At 29.3% G+C, this 21,944-nt stretch overlaps 1 protein-coding gene across 1 annotated transcript in view; it reads right to left on the reverse strand.

The window, feature by feature from the left end:
* The window catches only part of fbp (fructose-1,6-bisphosphatase), a 36,769-nt gene extending 15,822 nt beyond the window's left edge, over window positions 1-20,947 (reverse strand). The window contains exons 1-3 of the mRNA XM_075369025.1: window positions 20,629-20,947; window positions 12,036-12,180; window positions 6,684-6,790 (exon numbers count right to left, since the gene is read on the reverse strand). Coding sequence (XP_075225140.1) covers window positions 6,684-6,790; window positions 12,036-12,180; window positions 20,629-20,798 — 422 coding nt within the window. The 5' untranslated portion in view covers window positions 20,799-20,947. The remainder of the gene's footprint in view (window positions 1-6,683; window positions 6,791-12,035; window positions 12,181-20,628) is intronic.
* Between the last annotated feature and the right edge of the window lie 997 nt (window positions 20,948-21,944).

Raw genomic sequence — 21,944 nt, forward strand, 5'->3', positions numbered from 1 at the left:
ACTATAGAAATTCGGCCTGGTGGACTCTGATATATGTCTGCAAAGCAGATTATTGGACGACGCTTCATGTTTCACATGTAATATATTTAATGCTAGATATGTTACATTATTGTTATGTTTTGTTAATGATTTTGTGTTGCGGTTTATGATTCGTTATGTGTCGATCTCCTTTTTACCTTTTAGGTAGGTAGAATTCAGTTCCTTCATTTTTAGCTAAACTTGGCTAGTTGTGTTTTGTTTGGAGTTTATGTTAGTTAATTGTACACTGATGGGAATGTTGCTTGTGGCATTTGCATCGGTGGCATCCTGGCTGAGGCTAGACTGAAAGATGTCATTGGGGGTACTGAAGATGACCTGTAAAGCCCATAAGAGTTATGTATGGAGAGGGTGGTGTGGCGACTGAAACCGTCACATGAAGGATGTCTTCCCTTATGAGGTCAGTACTTCCTCATTCTCTCAGATCGGGCTTTCTTCATTCTTCTGATAAGGTGTTTGGTTCTATTTTCTTTCTTTTTGGGCAATCTTTGATCCTCTTGACATTGAACCGTTCCCTTGTACTCTTGTCTGTAACTGATCACTTCTGGTGGTTATATGTTGTGTTCTTTTATGTCCTCGATTACCCTTTTATCAGTGTGTTTGTATCTCTATTTTCTATGAAAGCTAGGATTTGTTTAGTTAGTCTCTCCATTCTCTTGATATAGCTATAGAAGATAATAATGTTCTTTTGCTAATGGTTGCAGTTTTTCTATAGTATGAGTCTATGTCTTCTATGGGCCAAGGATTTTTCTCAAGATCTTCCTTCCTTCTAATAATATTCTTTTAGCAGACTTTTGTTGTTCTGGGCTATGCATTCTACATTTATTATATTTATTTACATCATTTTTTTTTGTTTGTTTCTATTTAAATGTATTACTATGTGGTTCTAAGACTGGTTTTAATTATTATTGTAAATTAGACATTTATACATTTTTTTCAGTTAATATATTAAAATATCTATAAAAAGAACTTTTTTAATGGGAGTTATACATGAAATATATAATAACATGCAATTTGCAATTAAAAGTTGATAAACAAAATACTTAATATTAAAGTACATTATATTACAAATTTTTCAATGCGTTAAAGAATTTACACATATAATGGTAATTAATATTAAAGTTTATATAGATATTTATTTATCTCAATATAACGATCAGTTTATTTGTTTAATAAAATAGATAAACAAATTACTCTTAAAAGTACTATCATAACAGCAGTTAAAACATATTCAAAAATATTGGTAATTTTTTTTTAATACCAAATTCAAATTAATTACAATACTAAATATAAATATCATAATTTTTTTACAATGTATAAAAATCAAAAGAGACAAAGAACCCAACTTTTCCCTGAAAAAAAAAAACTTGCAGATTGCTTTCAATTCAAGTCTATTAACGAACATTTAGAAAATTTGATTGAATTATTAGATATGAATTGAAAATTTTACTACCATAACAAAAACAATCACATATTGTTAGACATTATCATCATTATAAAATATTTGAACTAAGTATTTGATCACTTTAACTTGTTAAATCTATCATTAGATTTCATTAGGATGCCTTATGTTGAAGATGATTTTTCAAATGCCGCTCTCATGCTTCCGAAGTTACCCTTTGTCTTGAAGAATGCTATTATTAAGAAGGGGAACAAATGAATATTTAAAAAAATGCTTTGGATTATTTTTTAAAAATATTGTGTGTTTATAATAAAATTATTTGACAGTGGGTGGTATTGTAACAGATTAGTTTTAAAATAGGATATTCCCCGATTAAAAAGAAGCAAATCAGATGATAAAAATTATATTATAGTGGATTGTTTATTGGAACTGTATTGAAAAACCTTTAAGTGGCTTGCTGCTGCAGAGAATCACCTTGTGGATTAAACAAATGAATAAACATGGTGAGTCACAAGTTACAGAATGTCATATAAACATTACACATAATGTTCATCATAATTTTTTTAGATAATTACAGCATTTAAGCATTACAGATAATTTTTATAGAATTTTATAATTATACGGATATAAATAATATTATTCTAATATATTTAATTTTATATCGCGTTAATTTATAATATTTCTAAATTTGTGATGATACAGAAATAGAATGTTTAACGTTTATTAGATGGTCTGTCATATTAGATAAACCTAATAATAAGCAAACCTAATTTTAATTTGATAAACCATCAGACACTGTTTGCGGAAGAGTCTTATAAAAACTGCAACAGATAGCAACACTATATAATAAATTAATATGCAGTTTTCATTATCTTAGTATTTTCATTTTTATCATGCAGTTTAAATAAATTATTTCAATCATGATTGAGGATGCGGGATCCATAAAAGTACTTTCCTGGTAAAATTAAGGTTAAAATATGTTTTATCTCGATCTAGATGTTTATCTTCTGTACTAGGTGGTTTATATTAATAGAATTTTAAATATATATATATTTAATAGTGTGTAAAATGAAAATAGAAGTTTGTGTTGGAGAAAGTCGAGACTAAATTACTACCGAACTTGAAAACATTTACACCCACCTAATAGGATAACAATAATTATTGTACTTTAATTTATGCAAATTTAATTTATTATCGTTTTCATGTTTTATTAGTTTAATTCATTAGTATTAATAATTTAATAAATAAATATTGCAAAAAAAAAACTAGAATTTTAATTTAGGTGTATTTTTAAACTAAAAAAATCTTAACTACTGCTTGAATGTATATTGTATCCATAATTACACTAAATTAGATGTACAATTATTTTTGTACAATATTTAATTTCTTTTATTATTTAGAATTTTCAAGTTTTTTTTTTTGTAAGATTGTTTTCATTGCTGATTGCACTATTAACCCTTGAAATTTGCATTATACGTCCAGTTCTTCTGCAAGTTCACCATCTTCCCTGTCTTCATCAGAACAGTCATTTTCACTACCACTCTTTAGATGCATGATAAATTTATCCATCATTTTCTCAATTAGCAGTTTCACTTCTTATACTCAGTTTCAGCTTTTTTTACATGTTCACAATATGGTGTCCAATCATCCTTATTCATTTCATTCATTTTTTCCTAGACAATTTTTTAATATCTGACATTAAAAATGTTGCGTTATTACTATCAATATATCTTTTCAAAGCTGACCATACCATCTCGATCAGATTTAAATCGGGATGGTTAGGATGCAGAACCTGATGACCATGTTTTTTTAATACTTCATCAAAATGGTACTTTATTTTTTAATTTCTATGCGATTCAATTATGTCATACAATTGTGGTTTTAACACTGCTTTATTAAACGGAATACTGTTCTTTTCTAACTAATTAATCATGCCACTTTTACTAACATTTGAATTCGAAGATTTTTCTAGAAGAGAATTGTAGTATGACGCATTATCAATAACAACCATTGCCTAAGGTGAAAGACCAGGAATTATTTTTCCAGATGCCCACTATATGAAATTATTGTTGTTGACACTGACATGATAGTCACTGTTTTTGAACTCATCTTCCAAGTTAACATTGCATTTGAAATGAACCCCATTTCTCCTCCAGTGTGGATTATGATTCACCTTTATTAATTGATTGGCACTTTTATGACAGCACCACTGTCATCGAACTGTGAATTTGTCATTGAATGGGATGCTAAACTATACCATTCGTCTAAATGAACAATTGAAGAGTTTTCTTATCAGCAGTCGGTAAGTTTTCTTAAATATTCCATCCTTTTCCACCAGATGTCTTCTTTCTCAATCAAAAGTTTCCTATTATCATCAGTTTTACAACACTTAAACCCTAACTCTTTCAGGATAGCTGATTAGTATACTTCTAGAACCTTTAAACAGAATATTATGCTGAAATGTTTCACATAATTTATTTAATATAGGCAGTTCATTATGTTTTGTGCTTAAGTCCTTTACTGTTCTTTTTACAATGCCTTGATCAAAACTGTGTAAACCGCTGACTGGTTTTGAACATTGTTTATACTTTTTCTTGAGCAGAATGAACATGACTGCGATTTAGATTTAAGAAGATCCTACTTTTCTTTTCAGAATTTTTGAACTTGTGATCTTGAAATCCCACAAGCTGGAGCTGCAGCCATTATTTCTTCACATTTGATGTTTATTACTATGAATATCATCAACAATAGTAATACTCATTACAACAAGTTCATATAAATATAACTCAAATGTAATATTTTGATAACCTTTATTCATTTAAATTATTCATTCATTTTATGACTCGGTTGATGGAGAGGTGTAATAATAATCTATTAATACAAATATAAACAATTTTCTTTTTGTACTATATACAGTAAGAAATATTTATAAATACGCTAAACATTTTTAAACAGATTATAGTCTAAAATTAAAAAAAAAATTTTTTTTTTTACACTCTGTATTGCAGAATACTGAGCAACTGTCTGCCTTGTGCAAGCAAGCTTTTATTTTCATCATACCCACTACATCTATGTATTATTATTTTGCCAAACTGCCTCATGAAGCTAAAGTCTAATTTCAAGAAATTAATGTTTTGAGTTTGGCATGGTACCGAACTTGTTGGAACACTCCATTCTATTTTTGTCAAAAACAATACTCTGTTCAAAAATAGAAAACCTTCTGTTATGATGCACAGACTTGGGGGTTTTTAAACTGTGTTAAAGTATAGAATCCTTTTTTGGATATTATGTTAAAAAAGTCTTATACCATCATGTTAAAATCCCAGACTGTATTGTATATTTAGAAACAAATCTTTTCATAATGTTTTTAGATATTCTTAAATTCATTAGTGTAAGAAAAAAATCTGCCAGTTTCTGGTATAATCTTATATAAGGGATACAGGATAATACATATATGTATACATAGACAGAGAGATAAGGTTTTGGTGTGCCGAATTTTATAGTTTGTTATGTAATGAAATAAAAATTAAAACTGTGTTTACTAGGATTAAAGAAAAATTATATAAATTATAAAAAATTCATTAGATAGTCAACATCATGTCTGGCCCTAGTGATCCGGATATCTTTTCAATTTTTGGGTATCTAAAGTTGGAGGCGAGCTTTTTACAACTGGATAAGTACATTTTCAGAAAAGAGATTATACTCGATATTCTGAAATTCACGTCACGTTCAGTGGCGTAAACCACTGGACATTATTATATAATTCACTTAACAGTCCAATATCGTGCAACGCTCGACACGATCTTTAGACGTAGTAAATCTTAACCGATTATTGCTCGACGTCGTATTCTATATAGTTTAGCATCAGTTTAATCTGAATCAGCTGATAGTAAACGAACGCACATACGATATCATATCTAGTAGGCTGTGTTCCGACATCTTGTCTGAATTGTAAATAAACAAGTTAAGGTATGAAAGATAGCTGGAAGTTCTAGTTGTAATCGAATTCGTGATTTCGAATTGAAAAATATTATGAATAAGTTTTCTAGTAACGATTCGGAAAGTCTGTTTAGTGGTGATAGTAGTGACTGCGATCAACAGTTAATGAAAATACTCTTGATTTTTCGCCTTCAGGATCTGAAGTGATAGTGAATTTGAGGTTATTGGTTTGCCGGTTGTGACAATATTGAAGATATTTCCCTCAGTAATACCGAAAATTCTGATAATTACGTTGACTTAGCTTCGGAAATGGGCCATTCGGTGATACTTGTTATAATGCGTTATGGGAAAAATACGATGTAATTGAGGGTGATTTGCATTATTTTTTTTTTTTTCAATTTTATTATACATATTCGAGTGTTCAGAAAGCTGCTAAAAAACTGAAATTTAACCGTATCGCTTACGATTCGTTCGTCCAAGAGCTTCAGCTTCCAGATTTAAACAAGCGATTGCAATATTGCCGCTGGTTTCGGTCTCTCGTAAATGATAACGGAATCGAATTTTTAAACACAGTGTTCTTTAGTGATGAAGCTTGGATCCATATCGATGGTTATGTGAGCAGTCAAAACTGTAGAATTTGGGCGGTTGAAAATCCAAACGCTTAATTTGGTTTTCAGTTGTATAAGTTACTTTATTTTATATTCAGTTTGTTATTGTGCATTAATAGTTTTCATTATCAAATTATTATTATTACTATTTTGTTATATTGCCGTAATTGTTATTTTGTTTTGAAAGTGTAATTATCCATGCCAATTATGAATATTATAAAAATATTTTGTAAAATTGTTACTGTATTAAGATGCTCTGTTTCTAGATTACTTTATGTGTTTAATTTTTTTATGTTATTACTATTTTTTAAATCATTTCTTATTTATAATCATTTTTATTGTTGATTATTGTTGTTGTACTTACTGCTAATTCCTCAGATGCTTCTTGAACCATGAGATAAATCTTTGCTAAAAGTTTGTAAAGTTAAATTTTTAATTTGAAAAATATTTTGCCTTTGAGGAAAAGTAGAGAGACAAAATTAAACTGTAAAAAATTATGTACAAATGTTGAAAACATGATAATTATTTAACGTGTGAGGACAAGATATCATTAGTCACCTGATGTATGAAGTACATTGGGAGGCAAGAAATTGTTAAAATCATAAACTTTAAATACACTTCTTAATAGGAAAAATTTTATTTGCTATATTTAAAAAAATGGATTAGCAACCTTATATGATATAAGAACATTAAGTTACCTGTAAATAGAAAAAATAGAGCCGATCGATACAAGACAATCGATGTTTGAAGAACCATCAAGTGGATCAAAGCATACAATGTATTTACCCTGTTTTTCAAAATCTACCTAAAAAAATTATTACAACAATTTTAGTTTGTTAAGTAAAACATATATAAATATAATTCTTCAAAATATATAATTTTAATTCATTGTCAAAATGATATATATTCAACCAGGCAAAATGTTTCAACATTTTGGACAAGCAGGTTCCTGGTACAATAAACTACCCCACCCCAGTCTATTTTGATTGGTAGGTTGCTCATTCTCACCATCCAACCGTCTTTTTCCTTGTCCTTGATACTTTCTCATAATTTTTATCAGTTTGGTGCATGCAGCTCTCTCTGTACTTGGTTCTCCATACTCAGTATGCAGGACCATGAATAGCCAGAGCATCCTTGAAATCTGCTACGCAGAGTTGCACATGGATTGACTTTGGGATTACATTCTGACAACTTCATCAATAACTAACTAAAGTGAATATCAGGTGAGGATCTCCTAGATCTGTTTAAAAAAAAATGTTTTAAATACTAATTACATTGGAAATATTTTGAACAAGTAAAACACACTAGGTTTTTCTCACTGATAACTTTGTTAACCAGTAAATAAATGATACATTTGCATTATTAATATTTTTATTCAGACTAGCAACTGATGACAGTTACATAGTTACTGTTTTCAAAAATTTGTGAATTCACAATATTTTTTTTGTTACATCCAATGACAGTTGGTTACAATGAGTTTTATTAAGAGATTTATTAAATAATAAGAGACAAGGAAAAAAAAAATGTAAATAATTTTTTTTAATGATGACTGACTGGATGCAGATGAAAATAATGAGATCCTTGCTGAGAATTAAATGTAATACCAGCTGAAAAGTTAGAACACCACCAATTGGGTGAAATATCAATAAATGTATAGGCAAGTAATTATTCTGAAAACATTAATTTTATATATTCTGACTAATTTCACAATGTGAATGTATGTGTTAATAAATTTAAGCACAGCATATATTGACAATGAAAAATTAAAGAAGGGTTGTTTACAAAGTAAAAAACTGCATACGATACCAAATGCATAAATGAACAACCAAATCATTCAATGTCGGCAAGTATTCTATTATGTTAGCTCAATAACACCTAAGTTATATGATAGCATTAAGTGGTAGCATTTCCGCCTTTCATCCGGAGGTCCCGGGTTTGAATCCTGGTCAGGCATGGCATTTTCACATACTACGTGTTATCTATCTCATCCTCTGAAGTTCATATCACGGTGGTCCCAAAGGTAAAAAATAAGATATATATATATATATATGATGGCGATTCATTTTTCTTCTCTGTATAATATTTTTTCAAGTATGTCTTTCTTTCTTTTTCCTGTTTAGCCTTCGGTAACTACCGTTTAGATAATACTTCAGAGGATGAATGAGGATGATATGTATGAGTGTAAATGAAGTGTAGTCTTGTACAATCTCAGTTCGACCATTTCTGAGATGTGTGGTTAATTGAAACCCAACCACCAAAGAACACCGGTATCCACGATCTAGTATTCAAGTCCGTGTAAAAATAACTGACTTTACTAGGACTTGAACGCTGGAACTCTCGACTTCCAAATCAGCTGATTCGGGAAGACGCGTTCACCACTAGACCAACCCGGTGGCTTTTTTCAAGTATGTCTGTGTAAATACTTTTCTGAATATTTTAAATGAATAAAAAATGTATATATTTTTAAATTATGTAGATTATTTGGTTTCTAAATGCCAACAAAAGTTATGTGTAAAAATTCATAGTCAATCACAAAAATTTAAGGAAGTTACTGTTTTTTGTCTATAGCAAAAAACTTTCTATTACTTTTTATTTTATTGATATTCATTTCTTTCAGAAAGGCTACCATAATCCAGAAGAAAAGAAAATAATAAACAGTACATAACAAAAAGAAAGTATATTGTTTTTTGTAAAAAAAATAACCTTCCAGCAGATTTTTTTTATATTGTGATGTTCTGAGATCTGTTGTCCCCAAAATCATGCAAATACACGTACAAAATTCCAAATGTATGCAGTGTATGTGAAGTGGTCTTTATGTCTTAACCATGGTTAATATTAGTGGAAGTTTTATTATTATAATTTAGGATAATTAAATGTAATTTGTGAACACAGCATTTATAACAATGAAAATGAGTTTATTTTGGAAATAATTTGATTCTAACATCGGGGAAAAATTAAAGGAGAGAGGAGTAAAGTCAAGTTAGTTAATATATTTCAAAGGGAAATTGATTTCATTAACATTTCCGTTGGAAGCTTTTTTGTTTTTTTTTTTTAGCTATTCACAAATTAATATTATTAGAAATAACATTGAAATTGGAAAAAAATAAATTTCCTGTTTCAAAATACCGATTTGAAATTAAATTCTCTACGTGATCTTATCAGAGTAAGAACAACTTTCTATCATTATTCTGTAAAGAATCTTGGGAAGTAATACTTATTCATTTTTTTTTTTCATCTAATGAGAAGTAGGAAGATACTGCAGGGATGCCATCACCCCTTCATTATCTCAGAAGGGGTTTTTTACTTAGAATATTTAGAAAAGAGTTTGACTTTATAACTATTTAACAAAGAAAAAAAAATGCCTGATTTTTTATGTTCTACCTTATTTATTTGACAATTCTTTGTTGTTTTTAATAACTGAATTTCTATCAGGGTGAAAATAGTTTATAATCGTTTTGCATAAATTTTTTTACAATAATTAACATGTTTAACATACTTCTTCATTGCTTTCTATTCTGCACCAATCTCTTCACAGCAATATTCCTTTAACATTCCACATTCTGAAGAGCAGGTTATAAAAGTAGAATGTAGGAGAATATGATGCAGAGAACATTTAAAAATACCAAGGGAACTTATTCAACTAAAGGACCTCCTTGTTCAATTCAAGGGATCTTATTTATTGTTCAAACAGTCCCACTGATTAGAAGCTATAGAAATTTTTTACTTACTTAAAAAATCATTGTCGACGTTTTATTTATTTTTATTTTTTCATAAGTAAATAAATAAAGAAGGATGTAAAGAAAATAGTTTTCAATTAATTAGCAGAGGAACGGAAAAATTTTAAGTTAAACGTAATTGCCAGGAAAGTTTAGTACTGATTACATAATAATGAAAATACAATGCGAGGTCAAATATATGTTAACTATAACAATAGTCATTATAACGACATAAATATCATAATGTAATGACATTATATATAATGTCATAAATTTAGTATTTTAGAGACAACAATGAAATGTTAATTAAATTTAATGAATATATAAAAATTGAGAATTTATAATAGTTTATATAATTAAAAAAATATATTATTCACGTGATTATATACGCCATAGATCTTCATTTAAAAGATTATTTCATTATGTAATAAAGTAATAACTGTTAGCAAAAACATTACAGTTTAATAAAATGAAAGATTAAATGAATTCTATAAACCTATGACATCTTTTGGGGACAAAACTAAATATTAACAATGACATTCAATAATTTTTATTAATGGATGCAAATATCAATCGGTATCATTGTTTTTTACCTATGATGGAATGGAGACAATATATGTGTTTAGGGTAAGAGGATGTGTGTGTTACCATTTTTCACAAAAACTACTAGACCGATTTCTATGCGGTTTTTTGCATTACATAGGTATCACTTCAGAGCAGGTTCATAGACATGTTTTATATTGTTGTAGGCCACCAGTTGGTGCTGACCAGAGACAGTATATGCGTTTGGTGTAAGAAATTGTGTGTGTGTGTGTGCATGCGTGTGTTACTTTTTTCTCGAAAACTATTGGACCAAGATACATGTTTATAGATGTGGACCAATTATACATGTTTTACGGTTATAGACCACCAGGAGGCGCTGCAGTAATGTGTTTCTCTAAAACAGCTGGACCAATTTTGATGTGGTTTATTGCAATAAATAGGTATCACCTCAGCGCAGGTTCTTAGATTAGTTTTCTAGTTATAAGCTGCCAGGGGTTACTGTAGTAGTAGTAGTAGTAGGTATGTTTCTTCAAGATAGTTTTTTAACATTTTTAATTTTATCACTTTTTTTTTTAGTTTTGTTAAAATAGAAAAAATCATAGTGCAGTATAGTTGCAGTGCACTTTGCAATATGGTTACAGTGCAAAATACAATTGCAGTATTAGTAGTAATTTGTTATCACTAACTAGTTTACAAACCTGTCGACCTCCGTAGCAGAGTGGTACAGAGCCCCGGCTTTTCATCCAGGAGCCCCGGGTTTGAATCCCACTCAAGTATGGCATTTTTCATAAGCGACAAAATTCCATTCCCATATTCCCACATACAAGCTTCAAAAACTTCTGTGGTGAATTAATTTATAAAGGAAAAAAAAATTATCATTATGCTATAGTATTCAATTGAAACTGTGTGCACTTGAATGAAAGAACTGCTGTCATACATGCACCTCTTTTATTTCCTATTTAAATTATTATAATCAAAATTATGTTATACCGATGATTAGAATAAAATATTTATTGCATCTTTTGCATAAAAATGTTGTTGGCATTTAAAAAAATCTTTGAATAAGCCTTGTGCTTGGCAGAGTGATAAATAAGGGTTAGTTGAAAAACATGTAAGAAAATCAAATTTTTATCACAATCGGTTATTTATTTCTTTTTACAGACATTTAAATTTAACTTTTCAGACAATTTTTTGAAAACTGATTTTTCTATTATCATACCAATAAAGTAGTATGATCATCTTCCAACAGTTTCCTCCCCCAAGCTAGTTGTTTCATTTAATAATATGGATTGCTCTTTAATATTTTTCAGGAATGCTGTTTGTGATCGTCCTCAGCCAACTTACTCCTCTGCAATTTGTTTAAGTATTGAGGTGTATTAAGATGAATGACCAACTTAAGTAATTGAATCTCTTGTTGATCGTTTTAAGTTCCTGGTCCTGTTATTACATTTGAAATGCAAATCGAAGATAGCATGTAGAAAAAAGGTAAAGTATCTGTTAATTCTTCCCAAAAAAACAAATTATATATTTTGACTGTAGTATTAAAAAGTATTAAAAATTGTTAAAATAACCTAAATTAACTCATTACTGAATCATATTCATTTTTTTATATATGACTTAGATTATACGTAAGTAGGATGCATTTTTCTTTCTTTACATTCAGCATATTATTTAACAATAAGAAAACCTCAAAACTATTAGTATATTCTACGTTTTTTAATTGGATAATCCCATTAATGGTACTTGGGAAGTAGATAAGGCAAGTATTAAAACAGATTTGATTTCACTTACTTTAATAACATCAGCGTTCTCTTCGCTCACTAACAAACAAGTTGTATATGAAGATTTCAACATGTTTATGAAGAGTTCATTGCTTAAAACATCCAGCTTCTTAACTTCTTCACCTTGGACATTTGTGGTTCCAGCTATGCCATACCTGTATAAAATGACATTTATAAATATATAATTTTGTAATTCTCATATATAAATCTGTAAGAGAAATCCAAAGTAATAATAAAATTAAACTAACAATATAATTAAAAAAACAAACGGAAATTAATCTTATCACATATATGAGATGTTAAAAAATATTGTTATATTTGTTAACCGTAAATACTAAAACATAGAAAAATGAAATTTACCAAATGCTCCTCCTACCTCGAATGATATATTTTGACATATGTAACCACTACTTGGGATGTACTGTACCTTTGAAACTATGAAAAGTATTAAATGGTCATCCCATTTTTAGGGATGTTATGCCCAAAGTTTTTTATGTTAATTTTTTTTCAATATCCTTTAAAATGATGTCACAATCTTACTCTTTCTTTTAAAATTTTTGAGCTCCCCTTTCCTGGATGGTTGGGATGGGATGTTCTACCTAAAATTAGATAGTTTCAAGGTCATTTACTAAATTTCAATGTTTTAACTGTTGAAAAGTTACTTAACAAAGTTTTTTACAATCCTTAACAACCGGTATATTAATTAATTGTACACTATTTTTTCAGAAAAATTTAAATCATTCTTATGACCTCTGAACAAGATTGAAATGAACATAGAATGCATGCATGTGTAGTAGATTAATGTGTGTAGGGGGCATGCACATACATACACACACATACAAACTGCATTGTGCAGTATGTGTAATCTTTCACTCTAATTCTTGACAAAATTGCCTTTGGACAAATAATTCAACAATAAACAAATTTTGAAATTTACAATATAATTACCATACCTCCAAGTTCTAGCCATCCTCCAACAATCTTACAATAACAGCATACATAAATAGAAAATATTTACTTTTGTATATTTAAGAAAATTATATATGTTGAAGTTCTTTTAATATTTTTTTTTTTTTTTTTAATACAATACTGATTTTGATATTCTAGATTGAAGAGCATTAAATGAGTCCAGCACGATCTTCAAAAAGATGTAGGTAAAGCATCTACATTTCAACCTACTGCAAATTAATTGATTAATAAATTTTTTTCTAAACAGAATTTATAATAAACATTGAAATTAATACTAGAACTTAATTTTTTGCTAAATATTACAAATTTTATTGCCTTTTTATCTCTATGAATGTACATAATAAATGCACCTATTGTTACGTGCCAAGGATGTAAGGAACCAGTATTTTTACAGTATCCTTAAATGTTTTGTGGAGAGGGTTGTTCTGACCATGAACTGTCTAATGATTTTTTCCAATCAAGTAACTCAGTAAAACATTTATTATTATTTTTTTTTTTTAATGAATAAGTCAAATAAATAATATTTACAGAAGAATTGAATAAATATACACCATGCCAAATGAGAATAATAATTTAAAAGATAAATACATTTATCGAAATATTATTATCTGACAGAAGGTGAAAGATCAAAAATTATGTATGAGATAAATGTAAAATATTTATTTATCATAACCGGAAGGAAGAGAAATAACTTTTAATCTATTATGTAATAATTTTTATAATAAACAATTATTATTACATAATCATAATTGTATATAATAGCTCTTTTGCTAACTGCATAAGTAACAACAAATGTAGTTATAATTAATGATTAAAAATTATCTAAAAAAAAAATGAATGGTAACAATATTTATCAAAGGCTGAATTCCAAAGTGCACAATAATTTTTTTTAAATAATTTTCCAGAAAAGTCAGCTGGCGTTTTATAATCATAAATCAAATATTATACTCTAATCATTTTACTAATTTAAAAATATTTTAGGTGTTATTCTCAACAATTTCCATTAATCTAATGTACGTACGAACACCCTTCATCTTACCTCATGTAAATTCAATCCTTTTGAAAATTATCATAATACTATAAATAATTATTTTAACACTATAAAATTTTAAACCGTAAATTCTGATAACATATATTTGATATAGAGGGAAAACAAAAAGGTGTAAAACAGTAAGTGTTTTAATTTAAAATCAACACTCGCCTTTCTTACTACAGATAATAATTCATGTAGTTAGCAAAACTATAATAATACAAAACAGAACAAATGAAATCATAATTTGTCAGGGGAAGTTTGTCAGTTGATTCTGCAATTGACAAACTCCCCAAAAAAATTGAATAATATCGGATGCAAAATTAAAATTTTACAAGATTTTAATTTAAACATTTTAAATTAATTTTATACACAAAATTTTCAGATTACAACAAATTATGAAAACAATAAATCACTTAACGTCTCATTTCATCACAACAAAATCACAAGCTCCCCCGTATATCCTCCTTAACAGAACATTCTTCTATATATATTTTTTACATGTTTCATTGCAAAAAATAAATCTGACCAAGATTCTAGATAAAAGGCTGAGATGGAATGACTAAATCGGTTTAAAAGGCGATTTAATAAATTAGTTGCCTAATTTTTGCTTAACAAAATTTATTTTAACATGTACAGTCTTTACTAAAAAGAATACTTATTCTTAAAGTGTTATTTTCTATTCACCTTTTCATGTTCAAGTGTTTTTGACAAAATACACAGGTTTTAATAATTCTTTTTATTTTGTGTAGTATATTCTATCGGTGCTGAAGTAAGTTTTTTCCAGCGATTGGTTTTTACAATTGTATAATTGATGTTTCAAATGTAAATTACACGGTTTGAAGATATTCTTGATTTGAAAAATCCGTATGTTTATATTTATGATGAATACGCAATTTTTGCAACAAAAAAAATTATTCTTCATTGGTTGGATGAAGTTGTTAGTCTATTCCACTCATACTGGCACACCAGTAGAATTGAGACATTGTATAATAGAAGCTGGAGCTACTATTAAGAATAACAATGATGCTATTAGATGTGCCCGGCTAACATGGATTCGGCGAGCTGAACTATGCATTGAACAGAATGTGGTCATACTGAGAAACTGCTTTGAAAAAATGTTTGCAGTTTTATAAAGTAAAAATTTTGACATTTAATCATTTTTAGATGTGATTTTTATTTTTTTAAAATATATTCTTTATTCATTTTTTCTGTTACCGATAAGTTTGCTGTTTTGTTTTCATTTACATTTTGTTGTTCAAACATTGTTAAAATTATTCTGTTTAAAATCGTATTAATTCTCCGATCCAGTTTGTGTGATTTATTTCCAATTAAAGTTGAACTACTCAAATTAGTGTTTAATTTTAATAGACATTATTTACATAAATTTTTTCAGAATTAAAATCTCTTCAAAGTTAACTAGAAATTTTTGCTTATGGGTAAATTAACAAAGTTATTTTACTCCAATATTCAAAAAGTGTATTTTCTGACTAAATGTTTTGGGTTTTACCCAGATTTCCTTAAAACCTAAGCAAAATAGAGAGGTCTGGGATCACTTTTATTAATTTCTAGACCAAAAACTATAAGGAACCACCAAATTTAACTCTTGATTTGTATCCCAAGAATTTTAGTACGATTTAATTTCACAGAAGAAGCACAAAGCAGAGCTAACGTTTCACGAACTAAAACTTGTCAACAAACCATTTTCTGACCTATGTTTATATGAACTCTTTTTCTTATTTTTGGCTTTAGAATCATCTCGCGAGAGCATGCCATGCACTTTGGAATCACTCTCTGTACGTTCCAACTTTGGCCTGATTTTCAACTCCATCAGACATAAGGACATAACAGTACCCATTCCTCCCCTCCGACAGTAGCTATACAAATATTTTAATAAGATTTTGGAGTATATGTACTCAACAATATCTGCTAAGTAAATAAGTTTGAAAATTTTGCATATAGAAATTAAAAAATGGCCATTAAAGTATTTTAATTATTAATAGTTCTGTATGCAGTATGATTTATTTAAAAAATATTAAGCACTTTACTGTGAACAAAATAACCAACCCTATTTGTCAAAATTAGCCGACAAACAACTGAGATATGCTGAAATTGTTTAAGTGGATCACAAAGTTGCACTGCATAATTTGCACTCTCCACCCCCTACTAAAAAGCAGGTGAGGCATTCCCCTTTTTCACTTTTTATTACTTCATATCAATAAACAATTTGTGTTAGATACTAAAATTTTCTTAAAATGTTTCCTTATCAGCATAAGGAAACATTTCTAGTAATAATACAACGGATTATTAATTTTTTTTGGATTTTTTTATAATTTGTGATCCTTTATTTGTATTTCATGTTGTGGCTGTTTTTAAAAAAAGGTTATATGAGATAATTGTCAAGCAAGTGATCATTGTGACCCAAATTTTTTACTAAAAGTCTTGATTTTTTAATACTCTAAATGCAGTATATTAATAATAAAATTATATTATGTGGTCAAGGAGGTTAAGATTTTTTACTAAACATTTTGATTTTCTCAAGTATACTTTTTAATACTAGATAATTATTAATGTACAAATATCATTTGATTAACTCAAATTCCTTTGCTGAAACATTTTGTTTTTTCACAACTGTACACCAAATATTACTTAATGAAGTCATTATTTACAATTTCTGTTAGTTTTTTCAGTCTGTGGCTATTTATACCTTATAAAAATATAATACAATGTGAAATACCATTCATAATAATAACAGAAAAGGGTGTGTAAAAAAAATTCAGAATCTGACTCCTAAAATTTCAGTTTTTATGTTAATGTTTTAAACAAATGACCACTTCAACCTGCAGACATCACTATTTCTTTAACACAGCATTATTAATATGGAAACAGTTTTTGAACTTATCAGTAGTCTTCAGAATACACCCGTACTTCTAAAAGTACGGGTGTAAACTTCTAAACGTTTGGTAAATATTCCTGTTAACTACCCTATTTATCCTACATAACATTTCTTTTAATGTTTATTTCTAAATGAAACTGAGTCAATGTGGTTTTCAAATTTTATCACAAGAAGTGAGGTTTCCATTTAAACAGAAAGGATTACTGTAAATGGATTTTTTCAAATCTTTATTTTAGCTTAATCTGTTTGTTTTATTTGCATAACATTTCATGTCATTTTATTTAGGATAAATTAATTTACTATAGAATTAGAATAATACAATTTTCTGAATTGCTTTTACTAATTTCACAAATCAATGTGGAGAATTTTTTAAAAATATATAAATAAGAAATTTAATAATAAATAATTGGCACTAAAGAGCATAAGTAAGTGAAAAAATAAAATATTAAGCCTAGTAAATGTTGGGGAATTATAGCATTTCTGTGGCAGCTTTTTTTATCACATGTATAAATATTAATCAATATAGTTATAAGAAATTTCAACTTCTGCTAGCTGCTGGATTTGAGTTGGCTTATTAACCAAGTAGGAAATAATTGAAAAATGTAATCACAAATGTTTTCTTGGCGCCTCCCCTCCTTTTGTAATAATGTTTCTTTGACTTCTTTTAAATAATGACAAACTTTAACGAATAATTTTGTTTTATTATTTAGGCTTCTCCTTCTATGAATCATGAGACCTTGCTGATGGTAATGGGGCTTGAGTGCTCAGTGATACATAATAGCCGGACCGAAGGTGCACCCATATCAGAGAGGTATCTGTTGAGAGCCAGATTAAGGAATGATTCCTGAAAGAAGGCAGCAGCTCTTTGAGTAGTTGTTTATGACATAGGTCAGGAGGACGACTTAACGCCCATATCAACATCACTCAATCTTCTGAGAACTGCTCAACTGAAAGCAATGGAAAACTACAACTGTTTTTTTCCAAGAAAATGTAGCTCTTTATATTTTTATGTAACAAAGATGGAGGCGCCTTCCTTGGTAAAATATTCCGGAGGTAAACAAGCCCCCTGTTTAGATCTCTGGGTGAGGACTATTGAGGAAGGAGTCATCAGAAAATTAAAAAATAACATTCTACGAGTCGCAGCGTGAAATGTTAGAAGTCTAAAAAAGGTTGGTAGGTTAGAAAATTTAAAGAGGGAAATTGATAGGTTAAATGAAGATGTAGTAGGAATTAGCGAGGTTTGGTGGGATGAGGAAAATGACTCTAGGTCAGGTGAGAATAATTAACTTCAAATAAAGGGCAGGCAGGAATAGGTTTCATAACAAACAAGAAGATAGGGAAGAGAGTAGAGTATTTCAAAATGCATAGTGACAGAATCATTGTAATATGGATAAAATCAAAACCTTAGCAAACAACGATTGTTAACGTCTATATGCCTACAAGTAACCATGATGATGATGAGGTAGTGTGTATACAAAGAAATTGACAAAGCAATTAAACACATGCAAGAGGATAAAAATTTAATAATAGTTGGCGATTGGAATGCAAGCACTGGAAAAGGCAAGGAAGGAAGGAAATATTGTGGGTGAATAAGGGCCAGCAAAAGGAATGAAAGAGGGGACCAACTTATTGAATTTTGCACAAAATATAATTTAGTAATTGCCAACACCCAGTTTAAAAATCAAGGTAGAACGTATAAGAATGCTAGTGGTGAAGAAGGTAAAAGGAACTATTGAAAATTAAGAAATACTATAAACAGGAAGTGCAAATTAGCGAAAGAAGAGTGAATTAAAGAAAGTTGTTCAGGGATGGAAAGAGAAATGATCATTGGTAAAATAGATGAAGCATACAGGAAAGTTGAAAATTTTGTGGTACATAAATTAAAATCTTATGTGTTAAACAAAGATGGTATACAGATTTATAATACAAATGAAAAGGTCAATAGGTGGGTGGATTATATTGAAGAGTTATAGGGAGGAAATGAATTGGAAACTGGTGTTGTAAAGGAAGATACAATACTGAGATCTGAATTTAAGAGAGCATTAAAAGATTTGAATGCAGAAAGGCAGATGGAATACCTGCAGAATTACTGCGGAATGCAGGTGAGGAAGCGATTGATAGATTATACAAACTGGTGTTTAATATTTATGAAAAACGGGAAGTTCCATCAGACTTAAAAAAAAGTGTTATAGTGATGATACCAAAGAAAGCAGAGGCAGATAAATGTGAAGAATACAGAACAATTAGTTTAACTACTCGTGCATCAAAAATCTTAACTAGAATTCTATACAGAAGAATTGAGTGGAGAGTGGAAGATGTGTTAGGAGAAGACCAATTTGGTTTCAGGAAATGTACAGGGGCAAGGGAAGCAATTTTAGCATTCAGATAAATAGTAGAAGGAAGAGTAAAGAAAAGCAAACCAACATACTTGGCATTCATAGACTTAGAAAAGGCATTTGATAACATAGATTGGAATAAAAGTTCAGCATTTAAAAAAAAAATTATGGTTCAAGTACAGAAATAGAAGAATTACTAACATTTACAGGAACCAAACAGCAACAGTAATAATCGAAGAACGTAACAAAGAATCCATAATAAAAAAGGGAGTCCAACAAAGATGTTCCCTAACCCCGTTACTTTTTAATCTTTACGTAGAACTAGCAGTTAATTATGTTAAAGAACAGTTTAGATCTGGAGTAACAGTGCAAGGAGAAAAGATAAATATGTCAGATTTACCATTGATGTAGTCATTCTTGCTGAGAGTAAAATAGATTTAGAAGAAACAGTGAATGGCATGGATAAAGTCCTACGCAAGAACTGTCAGATGGAAAATAAACAAGAACAAATTGAAAATGTAGATGTACCACTGAATATAAAAATAGGAAGAGAAAAGATTACAGAGGTAGAAGAATTTTGTTATTTGGAAAGTAGAATTACTAAAGATGGACGAAGCAGTAGCGATATAAAATGCCGAATACCACAGGCAAAACGAGCTTTCAGTCAGAAATATAATTTGCTTACATAAAAAATTAATTTAAATGTCAGGAAAACATTTTTTAAAGTATATGTTTGGAGTATAGCTTTATATGGAAGTGAAACTTCGATGATCGTAGTACCTGAGAAGAAATGATTAGAAGCTTTTGAAATGTGGTGTTATAGGAGAATGTTAAAAATCAGATGGGTGGATAAAGTAACAGATAAAGAGGTGTTGCAGCAAACTGATGAAGAGAGAAGCATTTGGAAAAATATAATTAAAAAGGAGACACACTTATACGCCGCATATTAAGGCATCCTGGAATAGTCGCTTTAATATTGGTGAGACATGTAGATGGGAAAAATTGTGCAGGTAGGCAATGTTTGGAAAATGTAAAACAAACTTTTAGGGATGTAGATAAGGAATCTTGAAGAGCTGCATCAAACCAGACAAAAAAAATTTAGGCTTACTAAGCATCAAAAATTAAAACCCGGTAAATTTTCAAGGCACCTGTTAATAAACTTATTTTAATATAATGGACCTGTTCCTCCCTAGGTTATTATTATTTTTTTTAATTCTACCACATGAGTCATGATTCTAATTCAGAAAACATATTTTTTGCAGTAGTACAATAACTGCAGTTGGTAATAGCTGACAACCCGAGCAACGCGTCGGCAAATCGGGTATTTAAAAAGAAAACAAGCAAAACAAAAAACTTAGTATGTGTAACTTACATATGGGCGATTCCAGCTTTCCTCACAGCCGAACTGACCGCTTTAACTGCGGTCTGCAGACTATTAAGAAGTTGTGTAAGATCGCCGGTGGCGGTCGGAATTTTTCTCTGTTGTTTTAAAACGAATCTTGTTAAAGTCATGGAATTCGTATCCATAGGTTGAGAAGACATTTTTAAGAAAATAAATTGAGTTAAAATTAACACAATAAAGTCATTTATACAGAAACCACTCAATGACAGTTACGTACGCAATATTACAGAGTGCAGAATATGTGCCACAACGCAACAAACGACTACAAGGCTTTCAAAATAGTTGATCCCCCCTCGCTCACCATGCTGTGTTTATCGCCAATGATGCCAACATATAGTAAAAACTTTCCCTATGTAAGTTTTATAGATAGTCAGAACGAACTTGTACATACAAAAATGAACGTCACGTACAGACGGTAATTACGTATTATAACAATATATCGGAATCTTACATTTGAATCCTCTGAACATCTTGTAACAAAAAATAGAATGCATAACTAAGGGAACTAATGAAATCAGTCAAATAAAGCATGACACCGAGATAACGATCAGAATATTTATTTTTAATCTGAATGCAAAATAACTTACTTTTAACGTAAGAACGTTTCAAAACGTTTAGTGTTTAATGAATCTTCTTTTTTCGCTAAAAAAGGTACTTCATTTATATATTTTTTTTTACAGAGATACGGTATCAGTATAAATGACAAAATAAATAAATGATGTATTTTTGTTGAAGTTGATGCTAGAAGAAATCATGCTGGCCAGAACTCATGCGCACCGATAACCTTTTACATATGACATTGATTTTTAAGTTACGAGAGATTTTGAATCGTTACTATTCAGTCACGAATTTTAAAAAAGGATGTTATAAAAATTTTACAAAACTTTTTTTTTTTTAGTTATTTCACTTTAGAGCTAAGGAGTTAGCCCATATTAAAGTATTGTCAATAAAAAAATAAATTTGAAAATGTTTTCTTCAGCACTAACTTTAATAAATGAGGCCCGATAATACCAGATTTGTAGATAATTTTCTCAATTTGTAAACAATATATTAGCCAACATTCGTGAAACTTGTTGATTTTTACATATGATAGTAATAATGGGTAATGGGCAATATTTTAACTACAAACACGAAAAGTTACAAGAAAGTTTAAATTTACATCACTTGCCTGTAGATAATACCCAATGCTTCAGCGACTAGTTTATCAAATTACAAATTGTTCTGAAGTTTCTCTGTTACTCAGTATTGTCTAGTTGCATAAATTCTCCCAAGAGCATAATTTGTTT

This window comes from Lycorma delicatula, chromosome 6 (genome assembly GCF_047948215.1).
Source record: "Lycorma delicatula isolate Av1 chromosome 6, ASM4794821v1, whole genome shotgun sequence".
Lineage (NCBI taxonomy): Eukaryota > Metazoa > Arthropoda > Insecta > Hemiptera > Fulgoridae > Lycorma > Lycorma delicatula.